This window comes from Urocampus carinirostris, chromosome 5 (genome assembly GCF_059441175.1).
Source record: "Urocampus carinirostris isolate Australia breed hairy pipefish chromosome 5, RoL_Ucar_1.0, whole genome shotgun sequence".
Classification (NCBI taxonomy): Eukaryota; Metazoa; Chordata; class Actinopteri; order Syngnathiformes; family Syngnathidae; genus Urocampus; species Urocampus carinirostris.
Window position 1 is genome coordinate 28,007,142 of NC_142353.1, and position 18,072 is coordinate 28,025,213.

Below are 18,072 nucleotides of genomic sequence, written 5' to 3' on the forward strand. Positions count from 1 at the left end.
CTCCTTCTAAATAAAGCTGAGTAAAACAAACGCAAGTGAATCCTGTCTTCGTTTCTGGTCTATGACAGATACGAAAAAAAAAAAAAATTCGGGATGTCGAAAAATATCCGGACATTGCTGTCAGTTAGATTTTATTTTGTGTGCACCTTTTTCCGAGTACAGGACATTACTGTAGTGCTTCTTTCCGCCACTACAAGCGTGTGGTAGCGCTGTGAGAGGTCACCCAGAATTCACCCGGATGAAAAAAATCCTCTTCCTCTTCCTAGTTTGTGTGTAAACTTACTGTACCGAATCTCAAATGCGCTAAGAAATATGACTTTTTTATTTGTTAATATCTCGTGAATCCATTCAATATGGTTGGTGTAAAGTGTAAGGAAGAGACGAGCCGTTTCTTTTGAAATGAAAGTTGAATAAGAAAGCTTGATGCGGTTGAGAAAATGGTTGGATCGCTTTTTTTTCGGCCACTTTTTACCACGGAGGAGGACATCTTGAAGCGCATCTCCCAAAAGTAAGATAAACTCAACTTTATTTATCTTTATAGCGCATATTAATACAGGTTACTTATACAAGCCTTAAACATAATTATATAAACCTTAAACATACAAAATATCGCACTGAAGCAACCTACAAACAAATTCAACTTAAGAACGATCGTCTCGTTCGTAAGTAGGGCAGCGTCTGTATTTTATCTCCGAGCCATATGTACTTATGAAAACAGCCATAGGTTCTCGACCTCTGAGCCACAGCATTCACTAAGATCCAACATGAAACTGTCTTTATTACTGATGCGATACACCTGTGCCCCGCTCCTTTGGCGCCAACTGCCTCGGACTCTGGCTCCCTGTCCCTATTCAAACCCACTCCTTTCTGTCACCTGTTGTCAGTCCGTCTGTGAACCTCAGTTAACACAAGGCAAGCCTTTTTCGACCCTGACTCCCACCTGTTTTTGCTCCCGTCTGTTCCCCGGCTTCGACCCGTTTTTGATCCTGACCACGTCTACGCCCCCGTCCCGCCTTTCGACCTTTTTTGTCCCTGACCACTTCTACTCTCCTTTTATGGCTTATGACTCGCTTCCAACCCAGACCACATTTTTGCTCTCTGACCCGTTCTGCCGTTCCTGACACCGCCATCGCTCTCCACGGAAGATCCACTTCTGCGTTCAGAGCGACCTGCTTCCCACTTGTGAGAAAAGCTACGCAAGTAGGTTCTGTCTCTGTTCTGGTCCTGACAGAAATACAAATAACATCCAGTAACGAAAAAATTAACCTCCTACAAATTTAATACTTTACTCTCCTTGTAGTAAAATCGTTCAACCACAACTTGAGCTCACTAAAAATATAGAAATAAATGTGTACCCTTGTCCTCTTCATCTAAGTGCTCGGTTTTGTTCATGTAACAGATGGGCGGAAATGTAAGTCTTCTGCAAAAATGCAATATAGGATCTTACATACCAAGTCAGTCCCATTAAAAAAAAAAACATGCTGTGAAATATATTACACCCCTCCGGGCCAGGTAGTACATACCAAAGTCTCGCCCAAACATTTACTCCTGGAAGGATTTCAGTGTGTATCAGACATGTGGGTAGGTCACAAGACATGCTAACAGCATAGTAATAAAAAACAGGATTACTGTAAGTTTACGTTAAATGATGCTTAGCAGAAAAAATCCAATAAAAAAACCCTATAGGTTCAGTTTGCCGTTTTATATGTACAGTATGCGGTTTACTTAATTAAGCGTTCCCTTTCATTAGTTTTAAAGACAGACAGCAGGGCAACATAGAAAAAAGTCATACTTCCCCTCCATAAAATGGAGAATTAAGGTTTATAAACGTCAACATACTGCCAAAAAAAAAAAAAAATTACACACAGTTACTAATTTTTTATAGCATTTTCTCTTATTTTCTTGAAAATCAAGTAAAAAAATATTAAATAAAAAAATGACATGAATGTTACACGATGAAACATTTTAATGTTTACTTTTTAAATTGAATTCAATTTGATGAAGGGACAAAAGTCAGTAGTTTTAACGCATAAAGATAATTTTTCTTTTTTATATTTTCAAATACATCAAAGAGCATTGACTTTAAAAAAATAAAAGTACAGTAAAAATAAGTACCATATATACAATAATTTAAAAATACATAAACTATAGACTATAATAAAAGAATACAAAATAAAATAAAAACAATTAAAAAATAAAATAAAATGAATCAAATTTTAGATTCAAGATACAACAACATATACAATACTTTGAAAATCAAAATAACAGTAAACATTATAAAAACTACAAAAAAATACATCGATTATAAATTTTGATAGATAAAATTAAGTTCCCCTAAAATATGCAACGAAAAAAACATAATAAAATAAAATCTAAAACAAAAAACAAAAAAAACATAACTTATATCATATTTAAAATATATAAAAATACACAAACAAAAATATATATTTAAAAGATGAAAATACAAACATTGTAAAAAAATAAAACATCGCCCAAGCAACATCATAAAACAAAAAACTACAAAATAATTTATTTCATAGTCAAAATGTATAGAAAAACATGAATTACAAATATAAAAAGCATAAAAAAAACGTAATATCAAAATTGAAACTAATTTTGAAAAAAAAAGTTTATAAATGGAAGTCAACAACGTGAACTTTTCCCATTACAATACAAATTCTGGAAAAAAATAAAGAAAAATAACAAAAACAATAATAAGATAAAAAAGAAAATTACTACAGAAAAAAATAAAATAAAAGTATACATTACAAATAAAATAATACAATAATTAAAACAAATAAAAAAGGAAATTAACAAATAGTAATCAAATAAGGAAGTAAATTAAATATAAAAAAAAGAAAAAAATCCCTAAGTCCATTAAGCTTCATAAAGCGGGGTAACAGTTCCGTCCTTCCACTCGATGAGAATCTCTCCCCTCTGCATGTTGGGTGAGGAGAGCGGCTGTCTCGAGGCGTTTTGCGTCAGTGGGGCCCTTTCGGAAGGCACTGGGGACCCCGGCGGGCCCTTCTCCGACCTCGGGGTGTACGACTTCAGGACGCACACCACCTTCTTCCTTCTGACAAAAGAAAGTCATAAATCTACTGTAAAGCTCACTCGCAGGGAAGAGGTGAAGGGGTAGGGAATATAAGCATTTTGCTTCTCTACTACCCCTTTTCGAACATATTACGTAACATTATTTTGTTGTTGAGTTGTTTTTGTTCTGTTTTTATTTTAATGTTCGAATAAAGTTTTCATTCATTTAATTTCATTCATTTGAGGTTGCGCATTACTGCAGTTGTTTGGTACCATGCCAGGGTTTTGAGGTAGTATTTGACCGGTTTTGAGAAATGATGTATAATATTACTGACCATAACTGCTTAACATTGGAAGCAACAGAAATCGAACTCAGATCGAGAGAGCGTCGAATCCTAATTTTTAAACCGGAGGTCGGAAACCTGCGGCTCTTCGGTGCTAGGGAGCCACCTAGAGATGTTTTATAAATGCTTGAAAATGGACAAAGATGTCTATATATTTTTGGTGTGATGGTTTTCTTTAGAATACATATTAAATATTGAATGACTAACTTTTATGTATAATTTACTTTTTCTTTTAATTTTAATTTTGCAGCTCCAGACATACTGTTTTTTATGCGTTTTGGTCCAATATGGCTCTGTCAGAATTTTGGGTTGCCTACCCCTGCTCTAAGCCAGTGGGTCTGGACCCAAAAGTGGGTCACAGACCTATTTTTAGTGTGACACACCTAAGACAAAAAGAAAAACAAAGCATCGATTACACTCCTTAAGAGTAGAGATGATAATGCCCTGCTCCATCTCTTCTCCTTGTTCAGTCAATTGGCAGCTTTGAGAGGTACCACATCTCATTCGATTTTGTTGGTTTTATTTCCTTTTTCTGCCCATATTATTGGGTGCCAAGAAAATTACTAATGATTTCCTTCTTTGACTCGATCGTAGTAGTCACTGTTTTCAACTGTTCGTTCCCATTATCACAAAGCTTCTAGGGACCCAATAATATCGTCAAAAAAGGATAAAAACTATCAAAAGTCACAATAAAATGAGATCTGACCCTCTCAAACACAATCGGTATTGCGCTAATATACAAAACAGGAAAAAGAGGCATTATCATCATCTACTATTAAGGACTGTAACTGAAATTCTGTTTTCTCTTCTCCTGGCTCACCGGTTGGGACAAACTGCTCTAGACCATTCGGCTTATAGGTAACATAAGAAAAGGCATTTTATTCCATCTTATCATCACACTTTTTCTTACTCACAGTGCGACATCGTACAACGTCGCAATGGACCATTATGGGAAAGAGTTCAGACGAAACAACGTACAATGTGGTTGTCCCTCAATCACTAGGGTCATAGGGGCACCATTTCCTGTGATGTGTCTTGGGCAAGTACAGCCTGGTGGCGCCCGTCCTGCCCCAGACACACAAATGTTTCCACCCGGTCTCAAACCCGGAACCCTTCGCATGTTGGCCGAATGTACTAACCATGTGGTACCGCGAGTTAAAATAGTGTGATGATAACATAACATCTAATGCCTTTTTCAGTGTCATCTAGATTCCTTGTGGCCTTATGATTACAGAGTGGATATAGACTTGTTATAATTTATATAATTATAGTTATCGTTGTTATTACTAATATTTGTATTTTGCCAGGCAAGATATTAAACCAGTCCTTAAAGCTTGCGGACCACTGCTATACTGTACACTTACCTATTGGAGTAAACATTGAGGATGAGAATGACGGTTCCCAGGACCAGAGCCAAGGAGCTCAAAACCAACATGGTAATTTTCCAGCTCATGCCTAAAAAGGTGACATGGGGAACACATCATTATTTTCTTGCAACTTCTCATTAGCCTTTCTAAAATGGGATACAGGGAGATATTTTTGAAGACTGTTAAAAAAACAAGTGGAGGGTAAACAACTAAAAACCTTCACTCAAAAATAAGTCAGTCAAAAACTGGTTCAAAAGATTCTAAGGCACTGTAAACTACAGTGGTGAACTATCGGGGCTTGCAAGGCCTTCTCTGCTGGCCTTACAATTTCTGAATCGTATGATATTGCTACATTTTGTTCATGAATACTTTTTAAATAATTCCAAATTTTCTGTCAGCTTCGTTTAATAGCTCCCCAAACCCCTTCTGGTTATGCTGCTTCCAGATGTATGCTTTTATATTTAAGAATTTACCATTCACATTTCAGCCGTTACTTGCCACTAGGGTCAGAAGCCTTTAAAATGAGACATGCAGGCCAAAAACCATAACATCAGCGTTCGATAAAGCTGTTGGTTAAGGGATGGCCAACCCGGTTCTCGAGAGGTGCATGTCTTGCATGTTTTGGAGGTTTCTCCTCTCCAACCCCTGTGATGCAAATTATCAGCTTGTTGGTGTAGAGCAAATAAGCCTAGCACAAAAATGACTACCACATTCCTCTTTTCCCATGTTATTTTTTCCTTTCTTTTCCACAGACAAAAAACCGAACAGTTACAGTTGCTCAGTTAAAATAACTGCGTCCCCTTTTGGACAGTTCCCGGATGTACCAATTCGCCATGTACCAGAATGAACTCTGATAACATGGAGTTTTGAATGTAATTCAAACGTCACAGGCTATGTATTGATAAAATAATGTTTTCACCGTATTTAATTATGTCGATTGAAGAAACATACAGAACACTACACAAATTTCTCACTTCTTTTGGCTTTCTAACAAGTTTAGCAAATTCAAACACCGTCATCCAATACTGGTGGCATCAGGTATCTGCAACCATGCCCAAAGAGGTATTATCTGGTCGAGCGTCACTGGTCCACATAAAAAGAATTTGCTGAGTGATAGTTGCGCTCTTCCTTTATGTGCCTGACTCATGGCATCATAAAACAAAAAAGCTCAACGCGGCTGTGCAGGCCTGCACTGCAGCCTTGAAATCAGCACATAGGCCGTACGTTGCACAACACCAAATCCCCGGTTCCACAACACCAAAGGTGACGGTTCCAGATTTAACTCCATGTTAATCCACTAGTATTATAGCGAGAAACTTTCTTTTTGTGTTTGTCACTTCCAGACTTTCAGTGATCGAAAACTCCTATAATTTAAAGTCATCAACACAAAATCCCTAAAAAAAAACATGAATATTGACCAATCACAAGAGGGGAAAAAAAGAGTAGGAACCGACTTTTGCAGGGAGCCGGCTCTTGTCGTTCACTTTCATAAATCCAGTTCGTTCGTAAAAGACATATAATAAAGGCCATTACTGAAGGCCCACGAATAAAATACACGGCCTGCCACTGGTAAAATCACGCCAAATTACAGTAGCAATACCATTCCTGTCCACAACATGCAACACGAACGCCATTTAGCGCATGAAACAATCTGACCAAAAATTTGTGACTCCATTTTTTTTTTTTCAAATCTGGCGTAATTACTTTCGTTTAAAATAAATAAAGTTGCCTGGAAAGATCAAGTTGCGTTATGTAACAAACATGCCCGAAGTCAAAAATAACTGTATAAACAAATAAAAAGACTGAATAAAACTAATGGAGGTTAAAAAACAAAATATTTCCCTAAAAAAATAGATGCCAATCAAAAACTTACAAAAAAAACATAAGTAAACAATAATACAAGTTATATATAGTCGCTTGATTGCATTTTTTTTCCATTTTGTCCATCCATCCATCCATCCATTGTCTTCCGCTTATCCGAGGTCGGGTCGCGGGGGCAGCAGCGTTAAAAGGGAAGCCCAGACGTCCCTATCCCCAGCCACTTCCTCCAGCTCATCCGACGGGACCCCGAGGCGTTCCCAAGCCAGCCGAGAGACATAGTCTCTCCAACGTGTCCTGGGCCGCCCCCGGGGCCTCCTGCCGGTGGGACATGCCCGGAACACCTCCCGAGGGAGGCGTCCAGGAGGCATCCTTATTAGATGCCCGAGCCACCTCAACTGGCTCCTCTCAACGCGGAGGAGCAGTGGCTCTACTCCGAGTCCCTCCCGGATGACTGAGCTTCTCACCCTATCTCTAAGGGAGAACCCAGCCACCCTGCGGAGGAAACTCATTTCGGCCGCTTGTATCCGGGATCGAGTTCTTTCGGTCATGACCCAAAGTTCATGACCATAGGTGAGGGTAGGAACGTAGATGGACTGGTAGATCGAGAGCTTTGCCTTTCGGCTCAGCTCCCTCTTCACCACGACAGACCGGTACAGGGTCCGAATGACGGCAGACGCTGCACCGACCCGTCTGTCGATCTCCCGTTCCATCCTACCCTCACTCGTGAACAAGACCCCAAGATACTTGAACTCCTCCACTTGGGGCAAGACCTCCTCCCCGACACGGAGGGAGCATACCACCCTTTTCCGACTGAGAACCATGGCCTCGGACTTGGAGGTGCTGATCCCCATCCCGGCCGCTTCACACTCGGTTGCGAATCGCTCCAGCGAGAGCTGAAGATCACGGGCTGAGGAAGCCAACAGCACCACGTCATCTGCAAAAAGCAGTGACGCAATGCTGAGGCCCCCAAACCGGACTCCATCCCCGCCAAGGCTGCGCCTAGAAATTCTGTCCATAAAAGTTATGAACAGAATCGGTGACAAAGGGCAGCCCTGGCGGAGCCCAACCCTCACCGGGAACGAATCCGACTTATTGCCGGCAATGCGGACCAGACTCTGGCACCGGGCATACAGGGACCGCACAGCCCGGATAAGACTGTGCGGTACCCCATACTCCCGAAGCACCCCCCACAGGGCCTCCCGAGGAACACGGTCGAATGCCTTCTCCAAGTCCACAAAACACATGTAGACCGGACAGGCAAATTCCCATGCACCCTCAAAGACCCTGAAGAGTGTATAGAGCTGGTCCAGTGTTCCACGGCCAGGACGAAAACCACACTGTTCCTCCTGAATCCGAGATTCGACTTCCTGGCGGACCCTCCTCTCCAGTACCCCTGAATAGACCTTACCAGGGAGGCTGAGAAGTGTGATTCCCCTGTAGTTGGAACACACTCTCCGGTCCCCCTTCTTAAAGACGGGAACCACCACCCCAGTCTGCCAGTCCAGAGGCACTGTCCCCGATGTCCACGCGATGTTGCAGAGGCGCGTCAACCATGACACGCCCACAACATCCAGAGCCTTAATGAAGTCTGGGCGGATCTCATCGACCCCCGGGGCCCTGCCACCGAGGAGTTTTTTGACAACCTCGGTGACTTCAACCCCAGTGATACGAGAGCCCAACCCAGAGTCCTCAGGCTCTGCTTCCCCAGAGGAAGACGTGCCGGTGGAATTGAGGAGGTCTTCGAAGTACTCCGCCCACCGATTCACAACGTCCCGGGTCGAGGTCAGCAGCGCCCCATCGGCACTATACACAGTGTCGATGGCACACCGCTTCCTCCCCCTAAGACGTCGGATGGTGGACCAGAATTTCCTCGAAGCCGTTCGGAAGTCGGCTTCCATGGCCTCGCCAAACTCCTCCCATGCCCGAGTTTTTGCCTCGGCAACCGCCAAAGCCGCATTCCGCTTGGCCAGCCGATACCTGCCAGCTGCTTCCAGAGTCCCACAGGCCAGGAAGGCCCGATAAGACTCCTTCTTCAGCTTGACGGCATCCCTCACCGCCGGTGACCACCAACGGGTCTGAGGGTTGCCACCGCGGCAGGCACCGACTACCTTGCGGCCACAGCTCCGATCAGCCGCCTCGACAATGGAGGCGCGGAACATGGTCCACTCGGACTCAATGTCCCCCGCCTCCCTCGGGACATGGGCGAAGTTCTGCCGGAGGTGTGAATTGAAACTTCTTCTGACAGGAGATTCTGCCAGCCGTTCCCAACAGACCCTCACAACACGCTTGGGTCTGCCGGGTCGGGCCGGCATCTTCCCCCACCATCGAAGCCAACTCACCACCAGGTGGTGATCAGTTGACAGCTCCGCCCCTCTCTTCACCCGAGTGTCCAGAACATGCGGCCGCAGGTCCGACGAAACGATGACAAAGTCGATCATCGAACTACGGCCTAGGGTGTCCTGGTGCCAAGTGCACATATGGACACCCTTATGTCTGAAAATGGTGTTCATTATGGACAGACCATGACGAGCACAGAAGTCCAATAACGAAACACCACTCGGGTTCAGGTCAGGGGGGCCGTTCTTCCCAATCACGCTCTTCCAGGTCTCACTGTCATTGCCCACGTGAGCGTTGAAGTCTCCCAGCAGTACGAGGGAGTCCCCAGGGGGCGCGCTCTCAAGCACACCCTCTAAGGACCCCAAGAAGGTTGGGTACTCCGAACTGCTATTTGGTGCATAAGCACAAACAACAGTCAGGACCCGTCCCCCCACCCGAAGGCGGAGGAAGGCTACCCTCTCGTCTACCGGGGTGAACCCCAACGTACAGGCGCCGAGCCGTGGAGCAATTAATATGCCCACACCGGCTCTGCGCCTCTCACCACGGGCAACTCCAGAGTGGAAGAGAGTCCAACCCCTCTCGAGAGGACTGGTACCAGAGCCCAAGCCGTGCGTAGAGGTGAGTCCGACTATATCTAGTCGGAATTTCTCAACCTCACGCACCAACTCGGGCTCCTTCCCTGCCAGAGAGGTAACGTTCCATGTCCCAAAAGCCAGTTTCTGTAGCCGGGGATCGTCGCGCCAAGGACCCCTCCCTTGGCTGCTACCCAGCTCTCTGCGCACCCGACCCCTTTGGCCCCTCCTACAGGTGGTGAGCCCATGGGAAGAGGGTCCCACGTCGTCCCTTCGGGCTGTGCCCGGCCGGCCCCCGTGGGTAAGGGTCCGGCCACCAGGCGCTCGCCAGCGGACCCCACCTCCAGGCCTGGCTCCAGAAGGGGGCCCCGGTAACCCGCGTCCGGGCGAGGGAAATCGAGGACCAAAGTTTTCTCTCATCATTAGGGGTCTTCTGATCTGCGTTTTGTCTGGCCACTCACCTAGGACCTGTTTGCCATGGGTGACCCTACCAGGGGCTTAAAGCCCCCGACAACATAGCTCCTAGGATCATTGGGACACACAAACTCCTCCACCACGATAAGGTAGCAGATCAAGGAGGAGTTTCCATTTTGTATTTTTGTTTATTTTATTGTATTTACTTATATATCTATCCATCTATTTATTTACTTATTCAGTCATTTTGGCGCGTCAAACTTTATATTTGAATTTCTGAACTGTTAGAAAAAAAGAATCCCGCACATTAAAACTAATTATTAACACTCCACTTATTGAAACATGAATATTTTGTTTGTTTGTTTGTACATGATTCAATTGTTTGTTTGTAAATGATTCAAATTGAATTTATTAACACTCCACTTATTGAAACAGATTCTTCCGGCGCCGTCACGAATGGCAGCCACTCCAGCAGCTCCCGTGTTATTTTCGATTGTTCTCGATTGTTCTCAGCTCAGGGATGCTGCTGGAAATGTGAATTTCCCTTCGGGGATGAACAAAGTATCTATCTATCTATCTATCTATCTAAGTAAAAATGATCTATTGAAAAAAAGGTTACAAACAAAAAACACGTTTTTATGGTTGTTTGATTAGCTTTTATCTTTCTGAGTGTTTATCTCTGTATCTGTTTATAAGTTTGTTTATTTCTGTATTACAAACCTTTATATTGAAATTCTGAACCCTAATATATGGTAATTTACTAATGTGCTGTATTTACTAATTTATTTACTAATTACTTTTATTTATTTATGTGTTGTTGTGCTTTGAACCTTTTATTTTTATTTAAAAAAATTGCACAACAAATCCTAAATAAACATTAGATAGATATTTAAGATAAGATCAGATATTTTTTGACATCCCGAAATAAATGTTCTTATCTACCGTTTTACGTAAGTCAAATGGTGCCCTCTAGTGGCTGTTTAGGAAACAGGAGTTTAGAATAAGAGGAACATAAAGTATTGTCATTAATATTGTATTATCCTAAAGTCCTGGGATTAAAAACACATTTTCGTTTTATATTAGTCCGTTTTGTAATAATTTACTGATTTTTGGTATCAATAACTAGTCAAGAGGGTTTAAGGGCATTATTATGATATACACTGTATATTTATTACATAAGTACTATACTTTCCATTTTTTGCTGCTGTGCAAAGTAACTTCATATTTTAGTACATGTTATAATTGAGTATCGCGTAGCCTGTTATCACTAGAAATGCAGATACACCCTGTATATTAAAAAAATATTTTGGTACCACCAGAGCAAACAAAAAAATCATAAACAGGTTTGAAATCAAATCTGATAATGAAGTGTATCAATATCAGGCATTTTATATTCCAATGTAATTAATAATTTACGGGCGGCAGTAGCTCAAGAGGTAGAGCGCTCGTTTTAGGATTAAGGGATCCCCGTTCGAATCCCGGCTTGTCCGTGTTACATGTCGAAGTGTCCTTGGGTAAGACATTGAACCCCCAATTACCCCCAATAAGCATGTTAGCGCCTTACATGGCTAGCGCTATATATATATGCAGATCATTTCATTTCATTTCATTTCAATAAAAATATGTCATACAAAAAAAAAATCTATGAATCTAGAAGGTTATACTCAATGCTTTAGCGTCATCTGTTGGTCAGAAAGTAACATTGGATTTAAGAGTTTATTTTAGAATTACTAAACTAGGTATCAAATTAGAAAAAAAGACCAATTCATGATACCGTAATCCATGGTGAAGAAAACCATTTTTGGGTCCTCAGCGGGAGATTTTGTGCCATGGGGGAGAATCTCTAACTTGTTTTTTTTGGGAAATTCTTCCATAATCTCATCTGGAAATGGAGCTTCATCTGTGAAAAAATGGCAGGGATTAATCTGAGTAAATCCACAGAAAAATATTTTGTTTAAAATAATATTCAAACCGACAACTAGTTTATGAATCAAACCCAACAAATCTAGCTGTATTAGATGGCGGCCGTTTTAATCTCAGATTTTTACTTTTATAACCAAAAATCAGTTTTTGGGGGGAGAATTATTTTTTATAATCCTGATTTTTTTTTTTTACTTTTTCTCAGAACTCTGATTTACATGGGAAAATTATGATATTCATCTCAAAATGCTCATTTTAATCCCAGATTTATTGCTTGAAAATATGATTTCTAATCTCTGAATTCTCATTTCAAATCTTCTTATTCCTGTTTTTAAGTCAGAATCAGGATTTTTTTTTCTCTTGGACTTTTTTCCCCTCTGATTTTTTTAATTTGTTCTTAGAATTCTGATTTAAATGTGAGAGTACCAGTAGTCTGATTTTGATCTAAGATTTTTCTCCTTTTCCTGAAAATTATAATTTAATCCTTAGAATTCATGTTGGTTTTTTTCACAAGAATTCTGACTTTGAACTCAAGATATAGTCAGATTTATGTTTATTACTATATATCTTAGGTTTCTGAGAATAAACATTCCAAAAACAAGATCCTGACAACCCCCCACCCCCCCCGACTCTAGAAATTCTAACTTTAGTCTTTTTTTTCCTGAGAAGCTTTACTTAAATTTCAGAATTCTGACTGTAATTTTAGAGTTCCTTTTTTAAAAAAATAAAACGCTGACTTCAAAGTCACAATTTAATCAGAATCATATTTCTTTCCTTAGGATTCCAGAATTATGGCTTTTCTTCCCCCTGCGGCATTTGAATTTATTTTTAAAATTAGATTTTTTTTAAATGAGTAGTGTGAGATAATCTGAGATTTCCTACAGAGTTCAGTATTTTTTTGGAGACATTTTCTTGAAATCTTAGGTTTCTCACTGTAGTCTTAGAAAACACTTTTTTTTCCTCAATAGTCTTTAAAGTCTCAATTAGGTCAGAATTTTCTATTTTTTCCAATCGGATTTTGAGAATCTCTGGACTATCACTTTAAAGTCAGAATTATGACTATTTAAAAAAAGAAGTCTATCTCTTAAAATCAGAACTTTTACTTATTTCTTCAGACAGGAATGTGAGTAGACTGATTTTAGTTTCAGATTTTAAGGATACTGATTTTTTTTTTTTAATGAAGACAATACAAGTTCTCTTTGATCTCAGAATTCTGACTTTTCCCTTAGAATCCTCACTTTTTCTCAGAAATATTATTTGAAGGGTAAAATTCTGACATTAATTCCAGACTTCTTGCTTCAAAATCTGAATTATAATCATGAATTATCGATTTTAATATTAAAACTTATTTCAAAGTGGAAAATCTGCCTTTTTTAGACTTCAACTTAAATCTAAAAAACCTGACTTTATTCGCCGCAGATTTTTCAATTTGTTCTTAAAATTCTGACTTGAGTAGTCTGACTAATTTCAGATTTTCCCTTGTCTTTTGAGATGTTCTCTTTAATCTCAGGATTCTCATTGTAATCTTAGAATTTGCGTTTTTTTTTCGTAGAATTCTGACTTAGATTAAAGTTTTGTCGAAATTCCCTTTTTTTTAATTTTATTTTTTTTGAGTTTAGTCAAAGGTAATCATTGTGAGAATTATTACTTTATTCTCCGAATTCACTTTTTCCTTTAAATTTTCACTTATTCCCAGAATTCTGTTTTATTTTCTAAGACTTCTCACCAAACCTAGGATTACTAACTTTATTTCCCAGATTTCTTGTTTTAAAATCCGAATCTCAGAATCCCCACTCAGTCATCATTCAATTTTTTTTTTTTAGAATTCTGACTTTAAAGTAATAATGTATTCAGAATTTTTGTTCAATCTGAGAATTATTTCTTCAAAGCCCGAATTCTGACTTTTTAATTTAAATTAAATTTCTATATTTAGTCTCATAATTCTGACTTGAAAATGATTCATTTTTGACCTTTAATGTCTGAATTCAAAAGAGAAAAGTCAGAGTGAAAATTCTTTGAAAAAAAGTCAGAGTGATAAATATATATTTTTTCCCAGGTCAGGTTAAAGCAGGAAATCTTCTGTTCTGGGTTTTGACAATAACCTCGAGTTGAACAACACTTACTTGCTTGTGTGTCCATATCAGTGATGGCGTTAAGTAACATGGATTTTCTCAAAGAATTGTCCTGATTTTCCTCGTTTTTATTCCGATCCCGACCATCACACAACGTCTGATTGTCTAACGTCCTCCACTTGCTTCCCTGTTTGAGAATCCAACACAATGGAATCACCCTAAACAACAATTAGGTTCGTGGAATCAAAATTATGCAAAAAATTACACTAAACCTGTTTATGTTCCCTGGATAGGAAAACCAAAGTGGATTCTTGTGTAGCACTCAAGTGCAACCCCTTGCCAAGCAAAGTCAGAAGGCCTTTCTTGGAGCAGGTCCATCGCTGTCTGCCTGCATCACCGTCCACTTCCTCTGAAGGTTCGACATCTTCATTGAGGCAGGGCTGCAGGTGGACGCCCTCAAACTGTTCCTCGGGAGCTGTCAAACACTCGGAGGTGAGCTGGTGGCGGAGAATTTGGCTTTCTGGAAGCCAAAACCATTGTTGTGAAGCTGAATGGGGGTCGCATGGTGCCAGTCTCACCCTCCCACCACCGAGGGCAGTGTCTTGTACTTGGAGACATGTGCCCAGAAGCTTGTTTCGGATGTTAAACCCCCAAACTGTAAAAGGACATAAAAAGTAAAAAAATAAACACATCTTTTGTTCAGAAAGGCATTGCTATTCGTTATTATTGTCTTTATTTCAGAGTTTTGTTGTCCTTGAATGAACCCTCAAAAGTGAAAGTGCTAAAAAGAAATACAATATAACATATTTTGCTGTTTTTTAAGTATTTTTCTTTCTGGTTTTATTTTAAAATGATTTTTTATTTTTTCAAATAACATTTTTGTAAAAGATAACCAAGTTAGAAATATTTAAAAATGAGAGAAATTTAAGATGTAAATAAGTGTTCTCAATCTTATTTTAAATATTTGAGAATTACTTATTTCTAATTTGTTGTTAGATTTTTTTTATTTATAATTATTAAACAAAAATAATATTCTAAAATTATTAAAAAAAAGGTTAAAAATATTGTAAAATGAAAAAAATAAATGTAAATAAATGTCGGTGTTGATATTATTGTAATGTTCATTTTAAAAGTATTTTAGTATTAATTATTTACAATTTGTTCCAAGAATTATTAATTTAATTAAACAATAAAATTACTAAATACAATAAACAAAACATATAGATATACTTTATTCAATTCATAGGGATATTCACACTTCCAGCAGTATCCTTGTGTTGAAAAATAAAATAATAAAATAAAAGATATAGAATACAAAAATGCCCAATAATAATAATAATAATAATAATTTCCTTGTATTGTCATTCTGTGTAACAATGTACACAGAACGAAATGTCGATTGCACCTGACCCGTTGTAGCGAGCCGATGCAGCCGCAGCCAACAGAGGGCGCCGCCGACCACTTTTTAAGTCTTAGGAATGACTCGGCCGGGGCGCGAACCCGAACCTCCCAGTCTCAATATAACGTGTTGATATAGAGTATTTAAATCACATCACAGAATATGCAACATTTTTCTCATTATCAGTTGACAATTTCAAATATTGTAAATGAAAAGAACTATCATTTTAGAAAAAGATATCCATATTACATCCTCGCCTGTTTTTATGTAAAATGCTGGATAAGGGCTTTTATTTCGGCACTTTTGGATTTCAGTGAAGGAAAAGCTCAAAAGTAGGAAAAAGTAATTCTCAAGACAAAATCTTTATGGCAAAACACAGAAAGTCCAAATTGTAACCAGTTAGATGAATAAAAAGTTAAAATGATTTAAAAAAATAACAACTCACCATTAAAAACTAAGAGTGGAAGGAGGTAAACCAAGTTGGTTGTTCTCTTCATGGCTTCAAAGACTTTTTAGTGGACCAGTCGAACGGAACAAGTGCAGCAGAGTGGACTTGAGGCTCTCTCTTCGCTTTTGCATGAATTACTGCAACCACCGATGAATAGAAATGAAGGGGCGGGAGTGTTTGGTTTGCATTCCTTTCCCAGACTCCTAGGGACCCACCGTTGTAGTCAAGCGCTTTCCGTTTACGAGAACAAACAAACATTAGAACTTGTTTCCCTATTTTAACACCAGAATTCTTGCCGATTTTATCTTAGAATTATCACTTTTTCTTAGAGCTCTGCTTTGAAAGCAAAGTTTCTGATCTGAATCTCTGGATTCTCGCTTTAAAATGAGGGTTGCGAATCCTTTATCTTTGAATTTTTGCTTTATTCGTAAATTCATAATTCTAATCTGAAAATCCTGGGATTCAGCGTGAGAATTCTGACAATTCTCAGAATACTGTTTTTTTTTCAGAATTCAAGTTCTTAGTTCTAACATCCAAGCTCTTGTCAGAATTTTAGGGTGATTTTCTTAAAATTCTGAGTTAAATCTTAGATTTCTCAATTATAAATCAGGATTCCGTTTTTATAAATTAGATTTCTGACTTTCTTAGAATATCGACTTTAAAGTCATAATTAAGTACATATTTGAGCTTTATTTTCTTAATATTATAAAGTCCATCTCAGAATTCTCACTTTTGGATCAGAATTGAGATATTTTAAATTAAAATTCTGACTTTAGTATTGGAATTGTGACATTTTTAAATTAGAATTGTAAATTAATCTAAGAATTCTGACTTTTTTTCTTGGAAATCTGACTTTACAGTCATACTTTGACCGAAATTTGGTCATTTTTATTAAGTTTAATCTAAGCATTCAGATTTTTTTGTTAGAATTCTGACTTGAATCGAAAAATTCTGACGTTCTCTGTCAGAACTCCCGTTTAGGGGGAGAATTCTAACTTGAAACAGAAAATATTAACTTTAATGAAATTTTTTTTTCTTTAAAAACAAAATTTTAATCCCGGAATTCTCACTGTAAAGTCAAAATCATCACCTTAATCGCCGAATTCCTATTTCCCCCCCTTAGAAGCTAAAGTCAAATGGAATAATTCTGACTATGATCTGAAAACATGCTTTAATCTCATAATTCTTGCTTTTCAAAACACAATTGTAAACTCACAATTCCCACTTTAGATCTTAGAATTCTATTGTTTGCGTCATAATTCTATTTTTTTCTCAGAATTGTAATTTAAATAAGGGGAACTCTGATTTATCTAAAAATACAAACATTATCATCTCAATTCTTGCTTTAAAATCGGAACTCTCATCTCAAAATTCTCACTTTAATCTCAGATTCTGAATTTTCTTAGAATTACAGTATATCTCAGAATTCCGATTTCCCCCTTTAGAATGATCACATTTTCTCAGACTACACATTTAAAAAATTATAATTCTGACTTCAATATAAAAAATAGTAACGCTTAATCTCAAAATGATTGCTTTTAAAATCAGAATTCAAATCTCAGAATTTTTACTTTCAATCTCAGAATTCTGATTTTTTTTCTTGGAATTTTCACATTTCCCCAGAGTTTAAATTGAAACAGGATAGTTCTGTTTTATATTTGAAAATTTTACCTTTCATCTTAGATTTCTTGTTTTGAAATCTGAATTCCAATCTGAGAATTCTAATACCCAAAATTTCAATTCTTACTTTTTCCTTAGAATTCTTACTCCTATTTCAAAGTTCTGGTCTTCCTCAGAAATCTCATTTTTTTTAAGAATTCTGTACTCTAAGCAATACTTATGCCCCAAATCTCGGAATTCTCGCTCAAATCCACCAATGCCAAGCCTCAAAAAAGAGAAAAACATCATGTGACCGCAGCTGTCCCATTTCTCACTGTAATGAGAGTACAATCCTATTCAAACTGGAACAATGTTTACCTCTATCAAAAGATTTGCAACCTCAAAGTATTTAAAACTTTGCTCATTTGCATGTGGCCCGGATTAGATCACCGACTGAGGTGGGAAAAATGTGGTCACGAGTAGGGGGAATAAAGCAGGAAGGAAAAAAAATAAATTTGTAGCCCATTCAATATACCTTGGCTTGATTTGCATTAAAATAAAATGAGAGTTTAAGGAATGATTAATACTAAATTATACTTAAAGTTGTGCTATCAAACTGATAGTTGAATTTTTTACATTTAAATATATGAATATCGAATCTTTGTAAAATATATATCTTAAAATGAGTCGAATTAAAATACTTTGTTTTGTTATTGTTGTAATACGGAGACTCTTTGTGATGAAGG

General features: G+C 38.5%; 1 protein-coding gene across 1 annotated transcript; it reads right to left on the reverse strand.

The window, feature by feature from the left end:
- Window positions 1-1,948: 1,948 nt before the first annotated feature.
- LOC148365916 (uncharacterized) lies at window positions 1,949-15,850 on the reverse strand. The gene is made up of 6 exons (XM_088335132.1): window positions 15,725-15,850; window positions 14,153-14,535; window positions 13,932-14,067; window positions 11,663-11,788; window positions 4,742-4,832; window positions 1,949-3,076 (listed from the first exon to the last, which is right to left on the reverse strand). Exons 1-6 carry the CDS (start codon window positions 15,774-15,776, stop codon window positions 2,878-2,880), a joined length of 987 nt encoding a protein of 328 aa, XP_088191258.1. The 5' UTR covers window positions 15,777-15,850; the 3' UTR covers window positions 1,949-2,877.
- Window positions 15,851-18,072: the final 2,222 nt, after the last annotated feature.